General features: G+C 39.4%; 1 protein-coding gene across 1 annotated transcript in view; it reads right to left on the bottom strand.

Annotated features, from left to right (window-relative positions):
- The window catches only part of dmxl2 (Dmx-like 2), a 125,497-nt gene that overhangs the window by 5,096 nt on the left and 99,554 nt on the right, over nt 1–20,847 (bottom strand). Inside the window, exons 40-53 of the mRNA XM_055230928.1 lie at nt 18,707–18,891; nt 17,823–17,956; nt 17,534–17,619; nt 16,512–16,713; nt 14,944–15,061; nt 14,177–14,236; nt 11,707–11,793; nt 8,709–8,830; nt 7,396–7,534; nt 2,904–2,964; nt 2,077–2,204; nt 1,067–1,144; nt 893–984; nt 757–809 (exon numbers count right to left, since the gene is read on the bottom strand). Coding sequence (XP_055086903.1) covers nt 757–809; nt 893–984; nt 1,067–1,144; nt 2,077–2,204; nt 2,904–2,964; nt 7,396–7,534; nt 8,709–8,830; nt 11,707–11,793; nt 14,177–14,236; nt 14,944–15,061; nt 16,512–16,713; nt 17,534–17,619; nt 17,823–17,956; nt 18,707–18,891 — 1,545 coding nt within the window. The remainder of the gene's footprint in view (nt 1–756; nt 810–892; nt 985–1,066; nt 1,145–2,076; nt 2,205–2,903; nt 2,965–7,395; nt 7,535–8,708; nt 8,831–11,706; nt 11,794–14,176; nt 14,237–14,943; nt 15,062–16,511; nt 16,714–17,533; nt 17,620–17,822; nt 17,957–18,706; nt 18,892–20,847) is intronic.

The raw sequence follows: 20,847 nt of genomic DNA on the forward strand, positions 1-20,847 counted from the left end.
GGTTTAGTCCTGGTTTAGTCCTGGCTTAGTCCTTATTTAGTCCTGGTTCAGTCCTGGTTTAGTCCTGGTTTAGTCTTGGTTTAGTCCTGGTTTAGTCTTGGTTTAGTCCTGGTTTAGTCCTGATTTACTCCATGTTTAGTCCTGGTTTAGTCCTGGTTTAGTCTTGGTTTAGTCCTGGTTTAGTCCTGATTTACTCCATGTTTAGTCCTGGTTCAGTCCTGGTTTACTCTTGGTTTAGTCCTGGTTTAGCCCTGGTTTAGCCCTGGTTTAGTCCTGGCTAAGTCCTGGTTTAGTCCTTATTTAGTCCTGGTTTAGTCCTGGTTCAGTCCTGGTTTAGTCCTGGTTTAGTCCTGGTTTAGTCCTGGTTCAGTCCTGGTTTACTCTTGGTTTAGTCCTGGTTTAGCCCTGGTTTAGCCCTGGTTTAGTCCTGGCTAAGTCCTGGCTTAGTCCTTATTTAGTCCTGGTTTAGTCCATGTTTAGTCCTGGTTTAGTCTTGGTTTAATCTTGGTTTAGTCCTGGCTTAATCCTGGTTTAGTCCTGTTTTTTTCTTTAAGTTAGTAGTGTAGTAGTTTCATAGGTTGAAACATTATCCCCAAGGAAAATCTTATGGACACAGCAGCTAAAAAAACCCAAACAACCCCAAAACTAATCAAATACTAATAAAAGTCTGAAATATAATAGTACATACTTGAACAGGAGTACACAGAATCAGAAATACTGTGTACAAGAGACTTAACACACAACACATGTTCTTACCATGGACCATAGTATTGCTTGGAGAAATGAGGGTGTCCCAAAGGCAGACGTTTCTATAGAGGAAAAACATTTATACCAGTTTAATTGATAAATGCTGTAGCTTCGTTAATATTTCCTAATAGTTCCTGGTACTGACCGGCAATCGTTGGACTGTCCCGCTGTGGCGATGAGACTGGACGATGTGATGAAGGCAAAGTCTCCGCAGGTTTTTGTGTGACACTGCCAGCTCTGAGAGAGAACCAAACAGAAACATTAAAAAAAAAACTGTTTTATTTTTGTGGCAATTAAAAAAAAAAAGAAAACTCCTGACCAGATATGGTTTAGGGTTCGATGACGTCTGGTTCACCTGCCACAGACTGAGGAAACCTTCCCCATCGGCAACTCCACACTGCAAATACAATGTAAACATCATGAGTTCATAGTAAAAGGTAAAAGTATTTTGGACATCTAAACCTTGGTATTTCTTGTAGTTAGGTTAAATTAAATATTCTGAGTACTGCGCCTACGATAGCATTTGTGGTGTATGGTTTAAAAAGTAGGATTCTGTTCAAACTGCAAACTGTAAACAACATCTGAGAGACTGAAATATGAACTCTTAAAGTATTACAAGAATCTCATGCATTTCAAGGCTCAAGGTTCAAGGCTCAAGGTTCAAGGTTCAAGGTTTGAAGTGTATAGTGCAGGTTTAAAGAACTAAGACCCCATTAAAACATTAAAAACAAAAGTATAAATACGGCACAAAGGGATGTAAATGAGATAAATATAATGACATAACTTGTTTGGAGAACTGCTGGCTGTTGGTTTTATAGAGAGGATCTTTAAACATATGCAGTTGGAATCATTATTAAGAGTCAGGAGTTGTCTTTTAAAATGGCCTTAAACATTTCAGAACAGTGAGGTGGTTTGACTGTGGTTCCATTAAACCTTTTAATAAACGAGACAGAACCTAGTAAAAGCCAAAAGTAAAATCTGTCAACTGGACAAAATGTTGCAGAAGTGAAGACGCGTGACTGCTCATCCAAGCTGCTTCTACTGTGCCTGAGTCATACTTAACATATTCATTCGGCTCCTAACGGGCGCTTTCACACCTATTAGCATCCTGGTGAGCCCTATTGTTTTCTTTGTTTCCTCTGTTTGCTTTGGGTCTGATGATGGAGTTGTAGATGGGGGAAAGATGATGTCCATTCCTGTTCAAAGATGGATTGTCTTTCTTAACAAAACCTGCCTCATTAACTCCCCTCTCAAACCATTTCTTTTCTCTGGCTAAAGTCTGTACCTCATTATCTTCAAAGGTGTGGTTGGAGTGGGTGGAGCCTGTACCTTGTTCCCCTGTGAGTTGAAGTAAAGGCGAGTGACCCGAGCATTTCCGGCCTGTCTGAAGCAGATGAGCTGCTGAGGTCTGTTCCACTCAAACATGCGAACGCTGCCGTCCTGAGCTCCAGTCAGATCTATGAACGAAATACACACAGAAAACACAAACACGAGGGTCAATATAAAGGAAAGTTTATTTGTGTAGTACAATTCATACACAAAGTAGTTCAAAATGCTTTACAGAATAAGAAATCAAAGCAAAACATAAACAATCAACTAAAAGAGAAAAGTGCAGAATAAAAACCTTTCAGTCATATGCACAGATAAACAGAACCCTTAGTCCTGGTTCAGTCCTGGTTTAGTCCTGGTTTAGTCCTAATTTAGTCCTGGTTTAATTGTGATTTAGTCCTGGTTTAGTCCTGGTTTAGTCCTGGTTTAGTCCTGGTTTAGTCCTGGTTTAGTCCTGGTTTAGACAATATTTAGTACTGGTTTAATCCTGATTTAGTCTTGGTTTAGTCCTGATTTAGTCCTGGTTTAATTGTGATTTAGTCCTAGTTTAGTCCTAATTTAGTCCTGGTTTAGTCCTGGTTTAATCCTGATTTAGTCCTAATTTTGTCCTAATTTAGTCCTAATTTAGTTCTAGTTTAGTCCTGGTTTAGACGATATTTAGTACTGGTTTAGTCCTGTTTTTTATCCTGTCTTAGTCCTGGTTTGGTCCTGATTTATTACTACTTTTTCATGCTTTATTCATGGTAATTAAAGTGTAGTTATGATATTTTGTTCATATGACACAGCCCTAAAGTGTGTGTGTGTGTGTGGTGTGCAGTGACACGTACAATACTGATAAATGGGATGGGACGTCATTCTCTTCACGTTGTTCAGGTTTCGCTTCATGATCTGTAAAAGACAAGCACTGGATTATGGCTCAAATTCTTCAAACTCCCAACCTAAGCCAAAAACAAAAACGATACAAATAAATTATCAACATTTACTTTGCAAAACGTGTTGAGTTCAAGGTTTTGACAAAAGAAGTAGTGTTTTTGAGACGTTAATTCGAGATGTAGGAGGCTTAAGTCAGTCAATTGAATTTATGTTAGCAGCTTGTTTTTAAGGAAATAAGTTGATTATATGGTCCCAAAAACGTTCATTTTGTCTTTTATGCATTAGCAACTTGGATTCTTTTTAAAAACATTACTCTACTTCACTTTATATTAGAAAACTGTGGCCCCTCTCTCTTTAACTGCTGGTGTCAGACTCGTCATTTTGGTATTTTCCGGAATGCAAGTCGCACCGGAGTATAAGTCACACCAGCCAAAAAATGCATAATAGTAAACGAAAAAAAACACCCATATATTTCACATATAAATCGCATCAGAGTATAAGTCGCACCCCCGGCCAAACTATGAAAAAAGTGCGACGTATAGTCCAGAAAATACGGCATATTAACCCGCTCTACATGATCCTGGGGTTTTTATTTCACTATTGTGTTCGTAACGCAAGATATGAACATTAATGACAGACAAATCAGGCGCCTTCTTTTCCCGAGGTCACTCCCGCTAACGTTAGCAACAGTTTTGATTGACAACGTTGCTAAGAGCTAAGTGCTAAGCGAAGGCACGTTACCTTCAACAGCTTCAACACTCCACATTGGCTCTTTGGTTGCTATGATACTCGCGGTCGGAATTACAAATATGAAACTTGGCTCCAAATCCGTCCCTATAACTGCTATGCTAGCCTCGATGAGCTTCATTTGACTGGAGTTGAATGCTATGGTTGACATCACACTCACTTAGTCTACTTTTTTATACAGTCTATGGGTTTTCCTGTTTTTTTATTATATGATGAACAGGAAATTAATGGACAAATACCAAATTTATGAATGAACCTAAACCGTATGAACTCCTTGCGGTTTTGGTTGGGGCATAAAAATCCATGTGAATGTGGCTCAGATTTGTACCTTGGGTTGGAAGAGTCTGGGAGCAGCAGTTATCTATGTTTACACTGATCCGGTTCAGTCCATGCTAACGGCTCTGTATCAGCCCCATAGACTCAGCACCACCGCTGTTTAGTCCACACCAACATTCACCATGATAAGGCTAATGTAGACTTAATGTAATAATGTAATAATGGAGCTGTAGTGGAGCTAACAGCTAACATAGCAAGTCTGCGTACACTGGTGTGTGAATGTGTGTGTGAAAATGTGTGAATGTGTGTGTGACTGTGTGTGTGACTGTGTGTGTGACTGTGTGTGTGACTGTGTGTGTGACTGTGTGTGTGAATGTGTGTGTGATTGTGTGTGTGAATAGCAAACAACAAAGTTAAATGTGTCAACTGGACAAATCTTGTATGAGTGAAGATGTTTCTCTACTCGTCCAAGCCGTTTCTTCAGTTCTGGTCAGATGCTGGTGGCCACGGCCTTTAAATCTAACTGAGGGGAGGGGCTAACTACATTGAAACTGTAAACATCTATTGTCTCCAGTTTCAACCTTTAACGACCTTGCTATTGTTCTCATTGTTCTGGAGAGTTGTAGATGGGGAGAGATTATGTCTCAGGCCCCATTTCTGTTTAAGGAAGGATTCTCTTTCCTAACAAAAACAGCTTCTTTAACTCTTCTCTCATACCATTTCTTTTCTCTGTCTAAGATCTGAACGTCACTATCTTCGAAGGAGTGGTTAGAAGCTTTGAGATGCAGATGAACTGCAGACTGGGGTCCTGAGGAGCTCTCACGCCGGTGTTGGTTCATCCTCTTATTGAGTAGCTGTTTAGTTTCTCCAATGTAACACTCACTGCCTCTTCACTGAATGGAGTAGACACATTACTTTGTTTATGACTCGGAGTTTTGTCCTTAGGGTGAACCAATTTTTGCCTTAAAGTGTTTGTGGGTTTGAAAAAGACAGGAATCTCATACTGTCTGAAGATTCTCTGAAGTTTTTCAGACACACCCGCAGTGTAAGGGATGGTAACACTTCTCCTTCTAGGTTCAGATTCCCTGTTGTCCTGTTTTTTAGCTCTCTTAGATCTATTGAAGGCCCATTTTGGATATCCACAAGCAGAGAGGGCTTTCTCCACATGTTGCTCCTCCTTTACTTTTCCCTCTGTGTTTGTAGGCACCACTTGAGCTCTGTGGTGTAGTGTCCGGATCACTCTGAGTTCGTGCTGCAGTGGATGGTGTGAATCAAACAGCAGGTATTGATCCGTATGTGTGGGCTTCCTGTAAACTTCTACCTGGAGTCGCCGTCCTCCCCTATTGTTACTGCACAATCTAAAAAGGCCGGTTTGTTCTCCTTGGCTTCTTCCCGTGTGAACTTGATGTTTGGATCCACAGCATTAATATGTGCAGTAAAAGGCTCCAGATCCTGAATTTTGATTTTGGTCCAGTTGTCATCCACATATCGAAACCAATGTGTGGGGGGCGTACCTGGAAATGAGGCCAAAGCCGCCTGTTCAAATTGCTCCATGTATAAATTAGCCATGATAGGAGAGACAGGTGAGCCCATGACACAGCCGTGGATTTGCCTGTAGAAGTTTCCTCTAAACTGGAAATATGTGGTATTGAGACAAATTTCCAGCAGTTTGCAGATTTGGTCCGATGTGAGTTTAGTTCTCTTTTAGTTTAGTATCCTGCAGTAGCCTCCTCTTTGCTGCCTCCACCGCTACTGATGTGGGGATAAAGTGAAAAGAGACGTCACATCAAATGAAACCACGGTCTCACCTGAATCAAATTGAAGATGCTTGATTTTGCTCACAAATTCAGCTGTGTTTTCAATATGGTGCTACGTGTTGCCCACCAGAGGAGCCAGGATGGTCTTCAGATGTGTGAGTGAATGTGTGTGTGACGGTGTGTGAATGTGTGTGTGAATGTGTGTGTGAATGTGTGTGTGACTGTGTGTGAAGGGGTGTGTGGGGGTGTGTGTGAATGTGTGTAGTAGTAGTTAGTTTATTCAGACACACACAGAAAAATAAATAAAACATTGTCAGAGTTACGTACATAGAATTTATTCATTGTATGTGACTGTGACAATGTTTTATTTATTTTTCTGTGTGTCTGAATAAACTAACTACTACTACACACATTCACACACACCCCCACACACATTCACACACACGTGAATGTGTGTGTGAATGTGTGTGTGATTCCTTGATGTAAAGTGCTTTGAGTGAGTTGAAGGTGGAAAAGTTCTGTATAAAAATCTAAATGAGACTTCAAACTCTCTCATCTAATTAGAAAATGTTTTGGTGGTTGTAAACCTGAGAGAACGAGCCGTGTGAGTCACTCTGTCTTTGGTGTGAGTGGAGCTGAGCGTCCACTTTTCCATCGCTGAGATAAAGACCAAAATATCCACGTGAACACTAGAGATGTGCCAAAGGTTTGTGAGAAATATGGACGAGTTAAATATTACAACAACTACTACTACTACTACTACTACTACTACTACTACTGCTACTGCTACTACTACTAATGTTACTACAAATACTACTACTACTACAACTACTGCTACTACTATTGTTACTACAACTATTACAACAACAACTACTACTACTTTTATTATTATCACTACTTCTACTACTACTTTTCTTAATACAACTACTACAACTACTACTATTATTATTATGATTATTATTATTATTATTATTATTATTATTATTGTTGTTGTTGTTGTTGTTGTTGTTATTATTATTACCACCAAGTATTACTGTTTGGTCAATTCCACAATTTTGTGTAGAACAATAACTGTAATCATAATCACAATTAATAATAATAATTAAAGGATTCATTACAACTGCAACTGGAGAAGGTTTTTAAATAAAACATATACTGAATACATATACTGAATACATATACTGTGTACATATACTGTATACATATACTGAATACATATACTGAATACATATACTGTATACATATACTGAATACATATACTGAATACATATACTGTATACATATACTGAATACATATACTGTATACATATACTGTATACATATACTGAATACATATACTGTATACATATACTGTATGAACAGCATCTGTTTGAAATGACTGACTTAAGTCACAGTCACAAATACGCCCCTTACTGGTCAATAACAGTAGTGCAGATCTACAACTTCACACAAAGTGGTGGTTTGCGACTCATTTCTCATTACAGGTTTATTAATTAATGTGTTTATCCCTGATTTAACCTGGAAAGTCCCACGTAAAGAACCGAGGCTCAAGGAAACACTTTTTAAAACAAACTGATCTTGTTCACAGAGGTGGAGATCAAAACAGAGTTACGTTATAAAGTTAATGTTTACGTGTGTAATAATAAAACATAAAAATATATGGTACCACGCTGGCTCCCATGCTGGTCTGCCCACTGCCGAGCCAGGGCATGGAGGCAGAGACAGGCATCTGGGCAGGAGCGAAGGGCACGGAGCTGGTGTGAGCGATGTTTGTTTGGGACGAGCGGCAGTCCACGTCGTCTGAGCTGCAGATACAACACGACACACAGAAACAATAATATCTCTATGTTTTTAAGAGCTCTTCAGCTTAATTCAAGTTTAGTTATACAACCCGTTTAAAACAACTCTTGAGTAAAACTAAATATCAAAACAATATGTAAGAATACAGCTGCATATAGTTTCTATATCATGATAATAAGAAATTATACTGCAAAAAGTACTCTAGGAATATTCCAACAGATATACAACTTCAGTTTTAGACTGGCTATTAAAGAGGGGGTATTTTACTTCTATGGGGTATTAAAGAGGGAGTATTTTACTTCTATGGGGTATTAAAGAGGGGGTATTTTACTACTATGGGGTATTAAAGAGAGGGTATTTTACATCTATGGGGTATTAAAGAGGGAGTATTTTACTTCTATGGGGTATTAAAGAGGGAGTATTTTATTTCTATGGGGTATTAAAGAGGAGGTATTTTACTTCTATGGGGTATTAAAGAGGAGGTATTTTACTTCTATGGGGTATTAAAGAGGGGGTATTTTACTTCTATGGGGTATTAAAGAGGGGGTATTTTACTTCTATGGGGTATTAAAGAGGGAGTATTTTACTTCTATGGGGTATTAAAGAGGGTATTTTACTTCTATGGGGTATTAACTGTAACACATCACATATTTAAATCTCCATGTTTCCTTTTATTGTTTTGAAAATGCTAAATTAGCTGAAAACAATGTATTAAGATGTTTCATAAATTAAATTTTTGTTTTTGAAGCCCTGAGTCCACTCTCCCTTTGCTCCCCGTATTAAGTCACTCCCCCTTCAGAGCACTATTATAACACAATCACGAGTGCATCCCGCTAATGAAACTACGTCATATCACATCAGGTTTGTGAAGCTGTTTTTGTATATTTAAGGAGAATTGTCGTGTGGGAGCGTGGGTGACGTAGGCTTGTGGGCGGAGCTTTGAACAGAATCTTACAGCTAACTATAACAAGGGTTAGGACAGGGCCTGGGAGAGATTGCTAAATTACTCAAACATGCATTTAAAACCTCTTCAGACATGTTTTTGATGAGGGAACAAGGTTATAACATGGTACAAAGCTAAAAAAAACACAGATTTAGCATAATACCGCTTTTTAAGGAAAATTTGTGAGTAGAGCTCTTTAAATATAACCAGTAAGACATAAACAACACGACACAAACCTGCGTGACTCTTTGTCGAAGTCTTCTCCGATCCAGGTGAAGGGCTGGACAGACACAAGAGTGGACACGTCTACCTCCTGCACGTCGTGGGTGGAGGCCAGAACGATCTCATTAGAGTTGGCCTGAAACACAAAAGCCACGTAAACTAAAATAGCACCAGTGTAATGTTGAAGTGTATGTGACATTTTGAGGTTCATTGCATTGTATATCTGAGATTAGGTAGGTTTGGAAATACTATAATTAGAATAATCCATCCATCCATCCATCCATCCATCCATTTTCTTCCGCTTATCCGGGGCCGGGTCGCGGGGGCAGCAGTCTAAGCAGGGACTCCCAGACTTCCCTCACCCCGGACACGTCCTCCAGCTCCTCCGGTGGGACCCCAAGGCGTTCCCAGGCCAGCCGAGAGACATAGTCCCTCCAGCGTGTCCTGGGTCTCTTTATATTTATAATATATTTATTCACTTCATCCTCCAGCATCTGGACTCCCCGGGAACCTACGCCAGGATCCTGTTTGTGGACTTCAGCTCTGCATTCAACACCATCCTCCCTGCTCTGCTCCAGGACAAGCTCGCTCAGCTCAACGTGCCGGACTCCACCTGCAGGTGGATCACTAACTTCCTGACAGACAGGAGACAGCGCGTGCGGCTGGGGAAGAATGTCTCGGACACTCGGACTATCAGCACAGGATCTCCACAGGGCTGTGTACTTTCTCCCCTGCTCTTCTCCCTGTACACCAACTGCTACACCTCCAGCCACGACTCCGTCAAACTGGTTAAGTTTGCGGATGACACCACCCTCATCGGACTCATCTCGGACGGCGATGAGTCTGCCTACAGGAGGGAGGTGGACCGGCTGGTGTCCTGGTGCAGCAGCAACAACCTGGAGCTCAACGCCCAGAAGACAGTGGAGATGATCGTGGACTTCAGGAAAGTCACAGCCCCCCTGCCTCCCCTCACCCTGACGGACTCCCCCATCACCACTGTGGACTCTTTCCGCTTCCTGGGCACCTGCATCACCCAGGATCTCAAGTGGGAGCCGACCATCAGCTCCCTCATCAAGAAAGCCCAGCACAGGATGTTCCACCTGCGGCAGCTGAGGAAACGCAAGCTGCTAGTCCAGATGATGGTGCAGTTTTACACTTCCATCATTGAGTCCATCCTCACCTCCTCCATCACTGTGTGGTTCGCTGGGGCCACTGCCAGGGACAAACAGAGACTGCAGCGCATTGTGCGCTCTGCTGAGAAGGTGATTGGCTGCTCCTTCCATCTATACAGGACCTGTACGTCTCCAGGACTCGGGGGGAGCAGGCCGTATAGCAGCTGACACCTCTCACCCTGGACATGGACTATTTGAGCCACTTCCCTCTGGCAGGAGGCTACGGTCCATTGGGACCAGAACCTCTCGCCATAAGAACAGTTTCTTCCCCTCTGCTGTTTGTCTCATGACACTTTATAATATCTGCACTAAACTGGACACTTTATAACACCGGTCACTTTAATAAGCCACTTTGCACTGTTGTTCTGATGCTGCTATTGTACATATTTTCTCCCTTTAAGTATTTCATTTGATTTTTTTAAGCATATCTTTTTAACTTTGTGCATGCCCTTATTTATATTTGTATTTGTATTTGTATTTATTCAGTGTGTTTATGTTGCACTTTTTCACCGTATCAAGTTCCTAGTTTGTGAACTGTGTTCACAGACTATGGCAATAAAAGTCTTCTGATTCTGATTCTGATAATGTAGTTACAGTATTTTTGTTCATTGACACAGACATACACTCTCATTCTATGTTTTTTTTTCTTTATTTTTACAAATTTCTACATTTTATATACACACAGAAAACATCAAATATATGACGTAACATATAAAAACATTAAAAACTTAATAAGCTTTACTAAATATGTCTTTCATATTTTATATTCAAATCCTCAAAGTAGTCTCCCTGTGCTTTGTCGAAATAATGTACTTTTTTATTTGCAACATAATTCCATATATCTTGCTTCATATATTTGATGTCCTCTGTGTGTATCTAAAATGTAGAAAGTAGCAAGCAAGTAGTTGTTTTTCTTTATGTTTGTCTAAACTTTTGACTGGCAGTGTATGCAAAATACTTGAAATTACACTGAAATGCACATGGAAAACAGAAGGACATAACAATATTCACATTTTTATACAGAGCTCTTCCACGTTCAAGTCACTCAAAGTGCTTTACATCAAGGAACCACTCACCCATTCACACACATTCATACAGCAGACAGACACCGGTGCTTAAGTGTCTTGCCCAAGGACACAATGACAGCATACCACTGTGGGTCCGTGGATCTGACCGCTCGACCAATGATGTTTATGTCAAGAGCAGGATTCGGACCACCAACCTTCAGATCAGTGGACGAAAGCTCGACCAACTGAACTACTACCGCCCCATAAACTACTTTCTGTGCTTAAACTCTGATGTTACGCAATATTTAAGACACACTGGACACATTCAACCTGCTATTTCTTATCCCACACCGCAGACTGTATAAAGAAGTGGACTCCAGTCAAATGAAGCTCATCGAGGCTAGCAGTTATAGCGGCTAATTTGGAGCCGAGTTGCATATTAGCATTTCCGACCGTGAGTATCATGGCAACCAAAGAGGCAATTCAAAGCGAAGATGTTAAAGGTAACACCCCCTGCTAAACCTGTGATGCGGGCGCTTAGCAATGCTGTCAATCAAACCTTTTGCTAATGCTAGCGGGCGCGTTACAGAGATAATAAAGTAAATTGGAGCCGATGGAGCCGGAAGTGCAGCTCATGATGACTTTCTATTTAGAACGCGGTGGCTAGCAGGTTAGCTATGTCCATTTATATATACAGCCTATATCCTGTACCTTAAAACTTGTGCAAATAAGACCAATTTATACCAACACTGCAAAATTCTGTAACATTCTGAGCGATGATGCAGCAGTGACCTCTGTAGTAAGAGCTGCGGAGTCATATAAAGTACCGGTACCTTATTTATAGCGAATGCCATGATGATGTCCGACTCCTTGTGGATGATTTTAGCCTTGCCTCCGGGATAACCCAGATCAGCCTCCACCTGTACACCAGACAAAGCAATGACTTATGTAACGCAGGCTACGGGAGTTCATGACATTGAAATCACTGAAGGAGAAGATTTGTTTTGTCCAGGGTAAACTGTGTTAGCGTCATCTCAGTTTATTGGATCTGTAATATTTATAACTCCAGGATTTTGTGAAGACAGAGCAAAGAAGAGACGTTTTTTAAAGGGCCCATATTACACTGTGTTCTAATGTCGTTTCCTCATCACAAACAGATCTGGAGTTGTGTTTTGTTTCGTTCACACATGTTTAACACACAAATCCTGCATATTTAGGCTGAGTTCTTGTTCTTCTCTCTGTTCCACCTTGTGATGTCATCATGTGGTAACACAGGAAGTGCTCCGCTGTGTTTTTAAACTCCACACACCTTCACTAGAATCATTTGGATCATTTCAGCCCGGGAATTGCCAACCTCTACTGAACTAAAAGTAAAAATGAGCTGTTAACTTGAAAACTACCACTTCATGACATCACAAGGTGGAACACAGCATTTTGAGCTTTGGAGATGTAGACAAAATAATAAGTGTTACTCAAACATGTGTGAATGAAACAAAACGCAACTCCAGGTATGTTTTTGAGGAGGTAACAACATTATAACATGGCTTCAAGCTCAAAAGACTCAATTTTACATAATATAGGACCTTTAAGTGGGAAATGTCAAAATAAAGCTGGTAAAGACTCCCGTAGATTCGGATTACACTGGAATCAGGATCCTACTCAATAAGTAGAGCCCTGATAGAAGCATGCTGTTAGTTTTAATACCATAGGAACCAGGAATTACTTTACACCAACCAAAACATTATAGTCATCTACGAACTACAAACCTAACGTAGGACTCTTTAGATACTGACCAATGCAGACCAGGGACACACCAATAGAGCTGCAGTTTTGGAGATGTTATGACCAATTTGTCTGACCACCACAGTTTGCCTCTTTTTAAAAACTCAATATTTGTGTTTGCTCTGCTGCCAACTGGTCGTGGGAGGTGGGAGATACACGAGTAAAAGACGATAAACGATAATATTGACACTCAGTTATGCCACTGACAAAAAACCCAAGAGCAGATTTAAACCACAAAAACTATTCTAAATTTACAATATAGTAAAAAAAAAAATAAAATCACGAGATGCAATGAAAAATAGCAGAATGAGACACTTTAGTACTGAGTTTGCATCTGTCATTTACATTATTGTCGTTGCTAATATCTAAAGAAAAAAACAAAACAATCACAAAATAAATAAATACTACTTTATGGCAATTTTTCAAAATGGAGATTTGTAGTTTACATTTTGTGCAACACTACAAAAGATTTATAGACATTTTATTGTATTTATTTTTTTATGATGGATCCCCATAAAATCATCTGACATCTCCCACCTCTACTTCTAATATTAAAATTTGGAAAATTTTCAGTTTCTGCTCAAGTTGAAATTCATTGGGGGAAAAAAAAAATACTTATAATGAAAAATGTAGATAACGTTCAGTGTTTATAATGTCATGGCTCCTTGGTCTATATGGGTTAGCAAAATAAACAAAAACAAAATGGAAGAACAAAAAAAAAACAGGAAGTATAAAAAGAGACTTTGAGATTAAAAAAGCAGTGAGAGGATTTTAATGTTAAAGTCATTATAGTGGAATTGTAAACCAGGCTTGTGAGGAGAGCTTTAAACTAATGCTACTATATACGAACAGCTAATGAAAGACTGCTAATGCTAACCCCTGTATACATTTGTCTGTATGTCCATTGATTTACACTGCCTCACTCAAATAGAAATATACAATAAAGCGTGGTTCTTCACACTATACACTAAAAACGACATAAGCAAAAAATCTGGTTGATGTTAAACAGGCTTCATGCACAGCAGCACGCTAGCTAACTCACTGCATCTCAAAGCTAACAGTCACTTTTATTAAAATCGTTAAAAAAAACATAATATAAACCACCTATTAAAATTTAAATGAATTAAAATAAAGACTACCCAATTATTTTTATATGTAGAATACTTCAGTTTGTGGTGCTGTTTTAATTTTTATTATGCCTCAAAGTTAGCATTAGCATTAGCACTGAGACACTGAGCTCCCTGTCCACTGCCTCATCTTTAAATATTTGTTCATTTTAGTGTAAATCTGCAAAAACCTCATAGAAATACAATTGGACAGGAAGTAGTGACGCTAACAATAAGGCTGAGGGCGCTATTGTGCACAGAGCCTATTTATAAATGTCTGAATATTGCTCTATTATTGTTCTATATATCTGTATGTATTTACAGCTTTGACAATGCTGAGCTAATACGTTGACATACTCCTCCAAACCTGATTGTACAAAAGAGAGACAGACAGATCAGGGCTAAATGGTACTACCTTTTTGGGACTGCTAGCTCCAGCTATGCAGTTGGCTTTTACATGGTCCAAATCTACAGACTACACACAGGCCACACGAATGACACAACAACAACAACACGGCACAAAACACATGCACAAACAGAGAAAAAATAAAAATGGGATGAAAGAAACGAAAAGGTTGGCAGGATCTTTGATGTAGCGATCAAATATTCACGAGCTAACTCTCCTGTGGCACAATTAGCATTGGGCTAATGGAGCGGTGATGGGCAGAATCCAATATGGCCGCGGCTAAAGTGTAGTCTGGAGGATTTTTATTATTATGTTATGATTTCTGAGTATAACACTGTGTTCCAGACATCAAAGAAGACTGTGATGGGCTCTGCGTTAGATAAAAGATTCACAGCAGCCAAAACACTGAGGATATTGTCACGACTCTGGAATATAGAATCATTTTTATAATTGCCAGCATGAAAGCGTCACAAGGGCAACATGAAACGTGTTTAATGCCATACTGGGGAACTTCTCTGCCACCTGGAGATAAGAGGAGTGTAGCTTTAATTTATGTGCTTAGTTTTTGTCAACAAGGCTGTGATAGACCCTGTGTTAGATAAGGGATTTGCTACAGCCAAAACACGACCGAACCAGAGATAAAACAGCCGAGATATCTATACCATATATAAGTTTAGATCTATTTTGGTAACATTTTGCCTTGGAGAGTTACAATACTTTTTAGAAATTTGAATATTTGATGTTCAAATGTTCGGCGCCACACGCAGGTGACATACCTCACTTTGCTTCCTCTTTTTAGTGAAAATGTATCGGATCAATGTTTCCTGGAGGACGTCCTGTTTGACCAGGAAGTGCCACAGACGCCGAGCCGGGAATGACTGGTGGTTCTTTGTCCTGAAAAAATCCCAAAACAAATCATTAATACTTTTTTTTGTATTTTTAAGTGGAAAGACACAGAGAGGAAAATTAATGAAGTGACTGCGACCACCAAGCCCCTGTCCAGCTCCCTCGGCCCGTTTCGTCGCCATGGGGACTGGGGCCTTCAGCTGCTCTGTTAACTCAGCTCTGGAACGCCAACTCAATCCCATATTCAGAACCAAACTCAAACCACATTTGTTTCTACTGGTCTATTCACTCCATCACACCACCAGACCATAATTCACTGTCCCACTGTATGCTCGTAACTGCATGTTTTTACTGTATATTTGTTATGCTATGTTTTGTGTGTATGACTGAATCTGTCTCCTTTCCTCATTGAATCCTGTCTGTATCAGCTCTTTCTGGTGACAGGAGGACTGTTTTCCCACCTGTCCTGTGTCTCACCTGCAGCATCTCCCCTTTTAAAAGAGATTCTTCACCTGCTCAGGGCTCAGGGCTGTGGTCCGTCTGCCAGTTTGTCTGTGTCTCATTTAGTTGTTTGTCACACGTTTGTCTCTGTGTGTAACTCTGTGTGTGTGAGACGCTAGTTTAGTTCTGTTTGTAGGTTTATTTTAGGATACCGATAGCTTGATATTGTGTTATGTGCTGCTTATTTTGTTAGTTTTTAATAGTTTTTAATAGACCAGTGACCAGAGACACAAAACTTGTTATCTGTTAAACCTGTTATTTTCTTATTTTCTTAGTTTATACATTTGCATAAATAATTTAGACCTCTTTTGTTACTTTGCCTTTCACAACCTGTTCATTAAATTCTACTTTATTTTACCATTTTTCCATCTGTTTTTTGTTACCTCCCTGACCATAGCCGAGCTGGGTTGTAACACTTGATTTCTGTCATAAATAATAATAAGATCGGACTGGCACAAGTATTTATGGACTAATAACTGTACAAGATTTTGTCACGCAGGATCTCATGTAGACAGACTGGATTCGTCAGCTTTTTGTCTGAGATGTGGAAATTCTTGCTCATTTAACAGCTCAATCTAAAGTGTTTTAATCATAATAAATAATCAAGAGTGCGATAAACCAGCACTTCAATCTGCTTCATTCAGTCGTGTTGTGTCCAGTTAAAGACCTGTCGTTGTTCACTGTTGCTTTTCTGACTTTCGCAGTGCATTGTGGTCTATATTGACGGGTCTAGTGATGAACGCTGGACACTGCTTTCCACGGTGCATTGTGGGAAATTTTGAGCGCGCTACTTTTTCACCAACCGGACATTCAGACACCACTAAACATGTATGACCCCTAAATGGTGCCCCCTATGGGAACAGTGTGGACATTTGGACACAGCCTTGGACACATGATGCCTTCTGGATGCTTCTGTTATTATGAACAGAGCATATAGGATATAATTGACAGAGTGACATCCTCTCCTTCATAAATCCGCTCATGGCTTTGGACTCACTTGAATGGCGTGTTGTCTGGCTCCAGCATGGCTTTGTGCCTGAGGATGGCGGGCCCCCCTCCGGCGCTCAGGTCCGTGGGGTAGGTGTTGATGTAATTCGGAGGCGGACCGTCAAACTTGTTTATCTGCTCCAAAAGATACTGCTCCCAGTTTTCTAGGGTCTTCAGCACGGCGTTACACAGCGGAGACGATACCGGCAAATCTGTCAGACATCAAAAGTAGTTAGAAAATTGGTCTTAGATGGCAGACGGCAAAAAGAAAACTATATATTGAGCTGTGTATTAATGCTAAGGCTTGAATTTTGTACTTTTTGCTGGTTTACACAAAAACGTTACCCTTAATATGTAAAATAACCTTACATTCCATGCTTGGTTTCTTCTCAAAATGTTTAATAAATGCTTTTAATTAACACAGGCCTTAACCTCCTGAGACCTGGTGTCCTCATCTGTGGACAACACATTTTGGATTGTTCAGGCCACAGTGCAAATTTTTAGAAGAACAGCAACAAGAGAATGTTCAATTTTGAATATTTCTAAGAGTTTAGAATATTAATTTTTTTGTTTATTTTTATTTTATTTTTTATTTAATTATTTTATTTTTATTTGTTTTTATTATTATTTTTATTGTATTTTTATTTATTTTTTTAATTTTATTTACTTATTTTTTTATTATTTTATTTGATTAAAGCTCGGGTCTCAGGAGGTTAAAAACATCAATTATTTCTTTCATCTTAAGCGAGTATTACACATATCCAGAGGTTTCAGGATGATAAAAATCTAGCATCGTTGTCAGAGCAATTAACAATTCAAAACATTTTATCATATTAATGGGTCAAAATCCCTCAAAGTATCACCTATAAACAGGCAGACTCAGCCTATAAGACGTGTTAAGTTCAGTATATTTTAAGCTATTTAAGTTTTTTACAGTTTGATTTTTAATAAACTATAAGATCAATGTGACCTGGCCCCAGATAAGCGAGAGAAAATGGAAGGATGGATGAATATAAAAGGGTGAACTCAAACCTGTGAATTCAAGGCCAGCCAGAGGAAGGAAGTTCTTGACGTTGTGATAAGCGAGTTTGATCATCACCAGGCGGATCAGAGCCCAGCTGAGGTCAGGACGGAACAAGAAATATTAAAACACCAAAACTTTTTACTACTATTTTTAGCACTTTTTTGACCTTAGCCAGAATGGTGACATAAATCAGACAGACAGAGCACAAAAGGGTGAGCAGAGTGCGAGCAGGTTCAAACAAGGCAAGTCTCTACGATTCCCCTGTGTATAGTTTTTAACGTAAATGTGCGTTTGTACCTGTACGAGTTGGGGTCGAGGTGTTCCGTCATCTGAGTGTCCGACAGAAAAGCGTCGTCGTCGTCTTCGTCGTCGTCAGCTCCGCTTTCGTCAGAGTCGTACAGAGCGTTGGAGTCAGAGAGCGGCAGGAATGGCTGAAAGGAGAGGGGAAGAGAATTAGCGCGAATTGTGTGTGATTTAAACGTATTTCTTGTTCTGTAAAGCACTTTGAAGGACTTGTGTATGAACTGTTCTGTACAAATGCCACCGCAAATATAAAAACAGTGACCTCCCCACCCCACGGTTCCAGAACTTCGAACGTTTTCTCAGGGTTAATCAGATCTGTAGTAACTAATAACCACAAGATTTATAATTTTATATCAAATCTGTTTCTGTTACTTTATAAACCGGCAAGTTATTAAAGCATTTTGCAGAATCTTGCATTTTAAACGGTTTTATGGACTTAAAACAACCGCGTTAGAGCAGATCAAACATGTTTCACCTGCTCGTCTCCATAGAGATAGGTGAGGTGAATTCCATACTGTGGAATATTTTGGCAAAGAATGTACATTTATTTCTCCAGGACAACAACCAGGTGACAGACCCCCACTAGAAAAGTTACACAGTGCACTATTAAAGGGGTATTTTACTTCTATGGGGTATTAACTGCTAACACATAACATATCTAGATCTCCATGTTTCCTTTTATTGTTTTGAAAATGCTAAATTCGCCAAAAACAATGTATTAACATGTTTTATAAGTTTGACTTTCATTTTTGCTCCTTGCGCTAAGTCACTCCTTTTGCATAATACCTCCTTTTTTAATACATTTATTCAAATATGGATTGCTTGAGCCACCATAGTCTCAGTGTAATTACCATAAAAGTAAAAATATAATGACCTACTTTTGCCACAAAGTAGTCCCACATGCTGAGCTCTGGGGGGATAAACTTCTCCCTGTAGGCGGGTCTCTCGGCGGGCACCGGAGGAGGCGTGGCCGGCGTCTCTTTCACGGGTCGTCCTGGTACCAGCATCCTCATGTTGAACCTCCTCCTGTACCTGTCTGCGTCCTCTGCGGGCTGAGGGACCACTGCAGAGAGGGGCGACAACATCATGAGACGGGGAAATGTTTAAACACGACTCAAGGACAGGACTCAAGATGCTGGATATTAGATGCACAATCCTTAGTGTTATTTTGAGCTGGAATGACATTGGGAAAATGGGTTTTTAAAAGTGAAAGGGAAGAGCGCACACGCATAGAGGGATCTGCAACAGAGCTGTTTTAAACCAGAGACAGATGAAGTACTGGACTAACAAACTGTGGCGTCATTCACTTGCAAGGGGGAGTTTTAAGCAGTTTTTTTGAAAAGTTATAGTTTGAGTTAAACTTTGTAACTTTTCAGCATTTGCACTCACCAAAAGGAGTGGAAATGTACGGTTACAGTGAACATATGGTACTGTCCCCAGTATCCATATTGTTCTGGTCAAAGCTCTCATGGACAACTTGCTTAAAGATGACAGTGTTTGATGCAAGCAAGAATATTAGGGAAGAGGTGAGTTGGTTATTTCTGCTTTAAAACAAAAAATAAAAGGCTGTATTTATTTATTTACTAGTCAACTAAGAATACATTTGAGCTGTTACGTAATAGGCTCTGTCCACACCAGCGCCTGACAACCTCACTGTTAGCATCCATACTTCCTGTCCAGGTTTATCGCTATGGGTTTTTTGCTAAGTCACGCTAAAATTAATAAATATTTAATTAAAGATGAGGCAGTGGACAGGGAGCTATGGGTGGATCTCGCTGATAACATGTTAAAAACTACACAAATAAAACAAGTATTTCACCAGAGGACACTTCTATGTTTAGAAAGACAGATATTTGTGTCTCAATGCTAACGCTAATGCTAATGTTGAGGCATAATCAATAGTAAAACAACACAAACTGAAGTATTCTACATATAAAAATAACTGCGTAGACTTTTTATTTAAATGAATTTGTCTTCTAATAGGTTGTTTATTTTTTGCTTTTCCGATTTTAATAAAAGTGACTGTTAGCTTTGAGACACAGTGAGTTAGCTAGCATGCTACTGTGTACAGAGCCTATAACAAGAAACCGCCACATATTAAGATACTGTTTAACGTTTTACTAAATCAATTTAAACTACTATGATATACAAACTTCTTATGCATATTTTAGACTAGAAAATAGTTGGATTAGCAGCAGCCAATCAAATACAAATAGGCTTTATAATCCCTTTTGTACCGAGGGAGCCATTTCTGATACATGGATACATTACAGACGATAAAATGCTATTAAAAAAGACTTGAAAACATGAATTAATCTGTAAAAAAACAACATTTTCTATTTTTTTCATGTTTAATACTTCAAAATGGGTCAACCTTAAGGGCTTCACCGACAGCCACTTGTTTCTCAGTCCACGGTTCATTGACTGCCTTTGATTATAATGTTTTGTTTTTTTTTTTTTTGTATTTTGACACTTATTCAGCAGGACACAGTTCAGTACAATCAGAGGGAGACACATTTAAATAAGAGTCAGGCTGAGGACACAAGACAATGAGCACAAACCTGCCCCATTATCCTGGGAGCTTATGTCTGCCACTGCGTCAGACGAAACAGCACACAACAGTTAGACAAACACAGGACGAGACCAGACAAAATTCAAATTTAAACAACAAAATGAACAAAGAAACATCCAACAATGACAGCAAATGTGTTTAGTGCTAAAATGTGTTTTCATGTGTTATTTCAATACATCAAACTAAAAGATGTGGGGAGTTTTGACTCAATTTTAAGTAGTTTATAGGTCTAGAGTTTTGGATTTGTTTTTGTGCATTTGATGAAAATGTGTTATTTTTTTGTTTTTTTCTTTTTCTTTCAATATTTTTTTTCAAGCATTGACTCAATGACTCAATGAAACTTGCTGCTAACGCTAGTGAGAGCAACCTTGGGGAAAGAAGGCAGATGATTCGTCTCTTATTAATCTTCATGTCGAGTTACGGACATAATAGCGAAATAAAAATACC

This window comes from Periophthalmus magnuspinnatus, chromosome 3 (assembly GCF_009829125.3).
Source record: "Periophthalmus magnuspinnatus isolate fPerMag1 chromosome 3, fPerMag1.2.pri, whole genome shotgun sequence".
Lineage (NCBI taxonomy): Eukaryota > Metazoa > Chordata > Actinopteri > Gobiiformes > Gobiidae > Periophthalmus > Periophthalmus magnuspinnatus.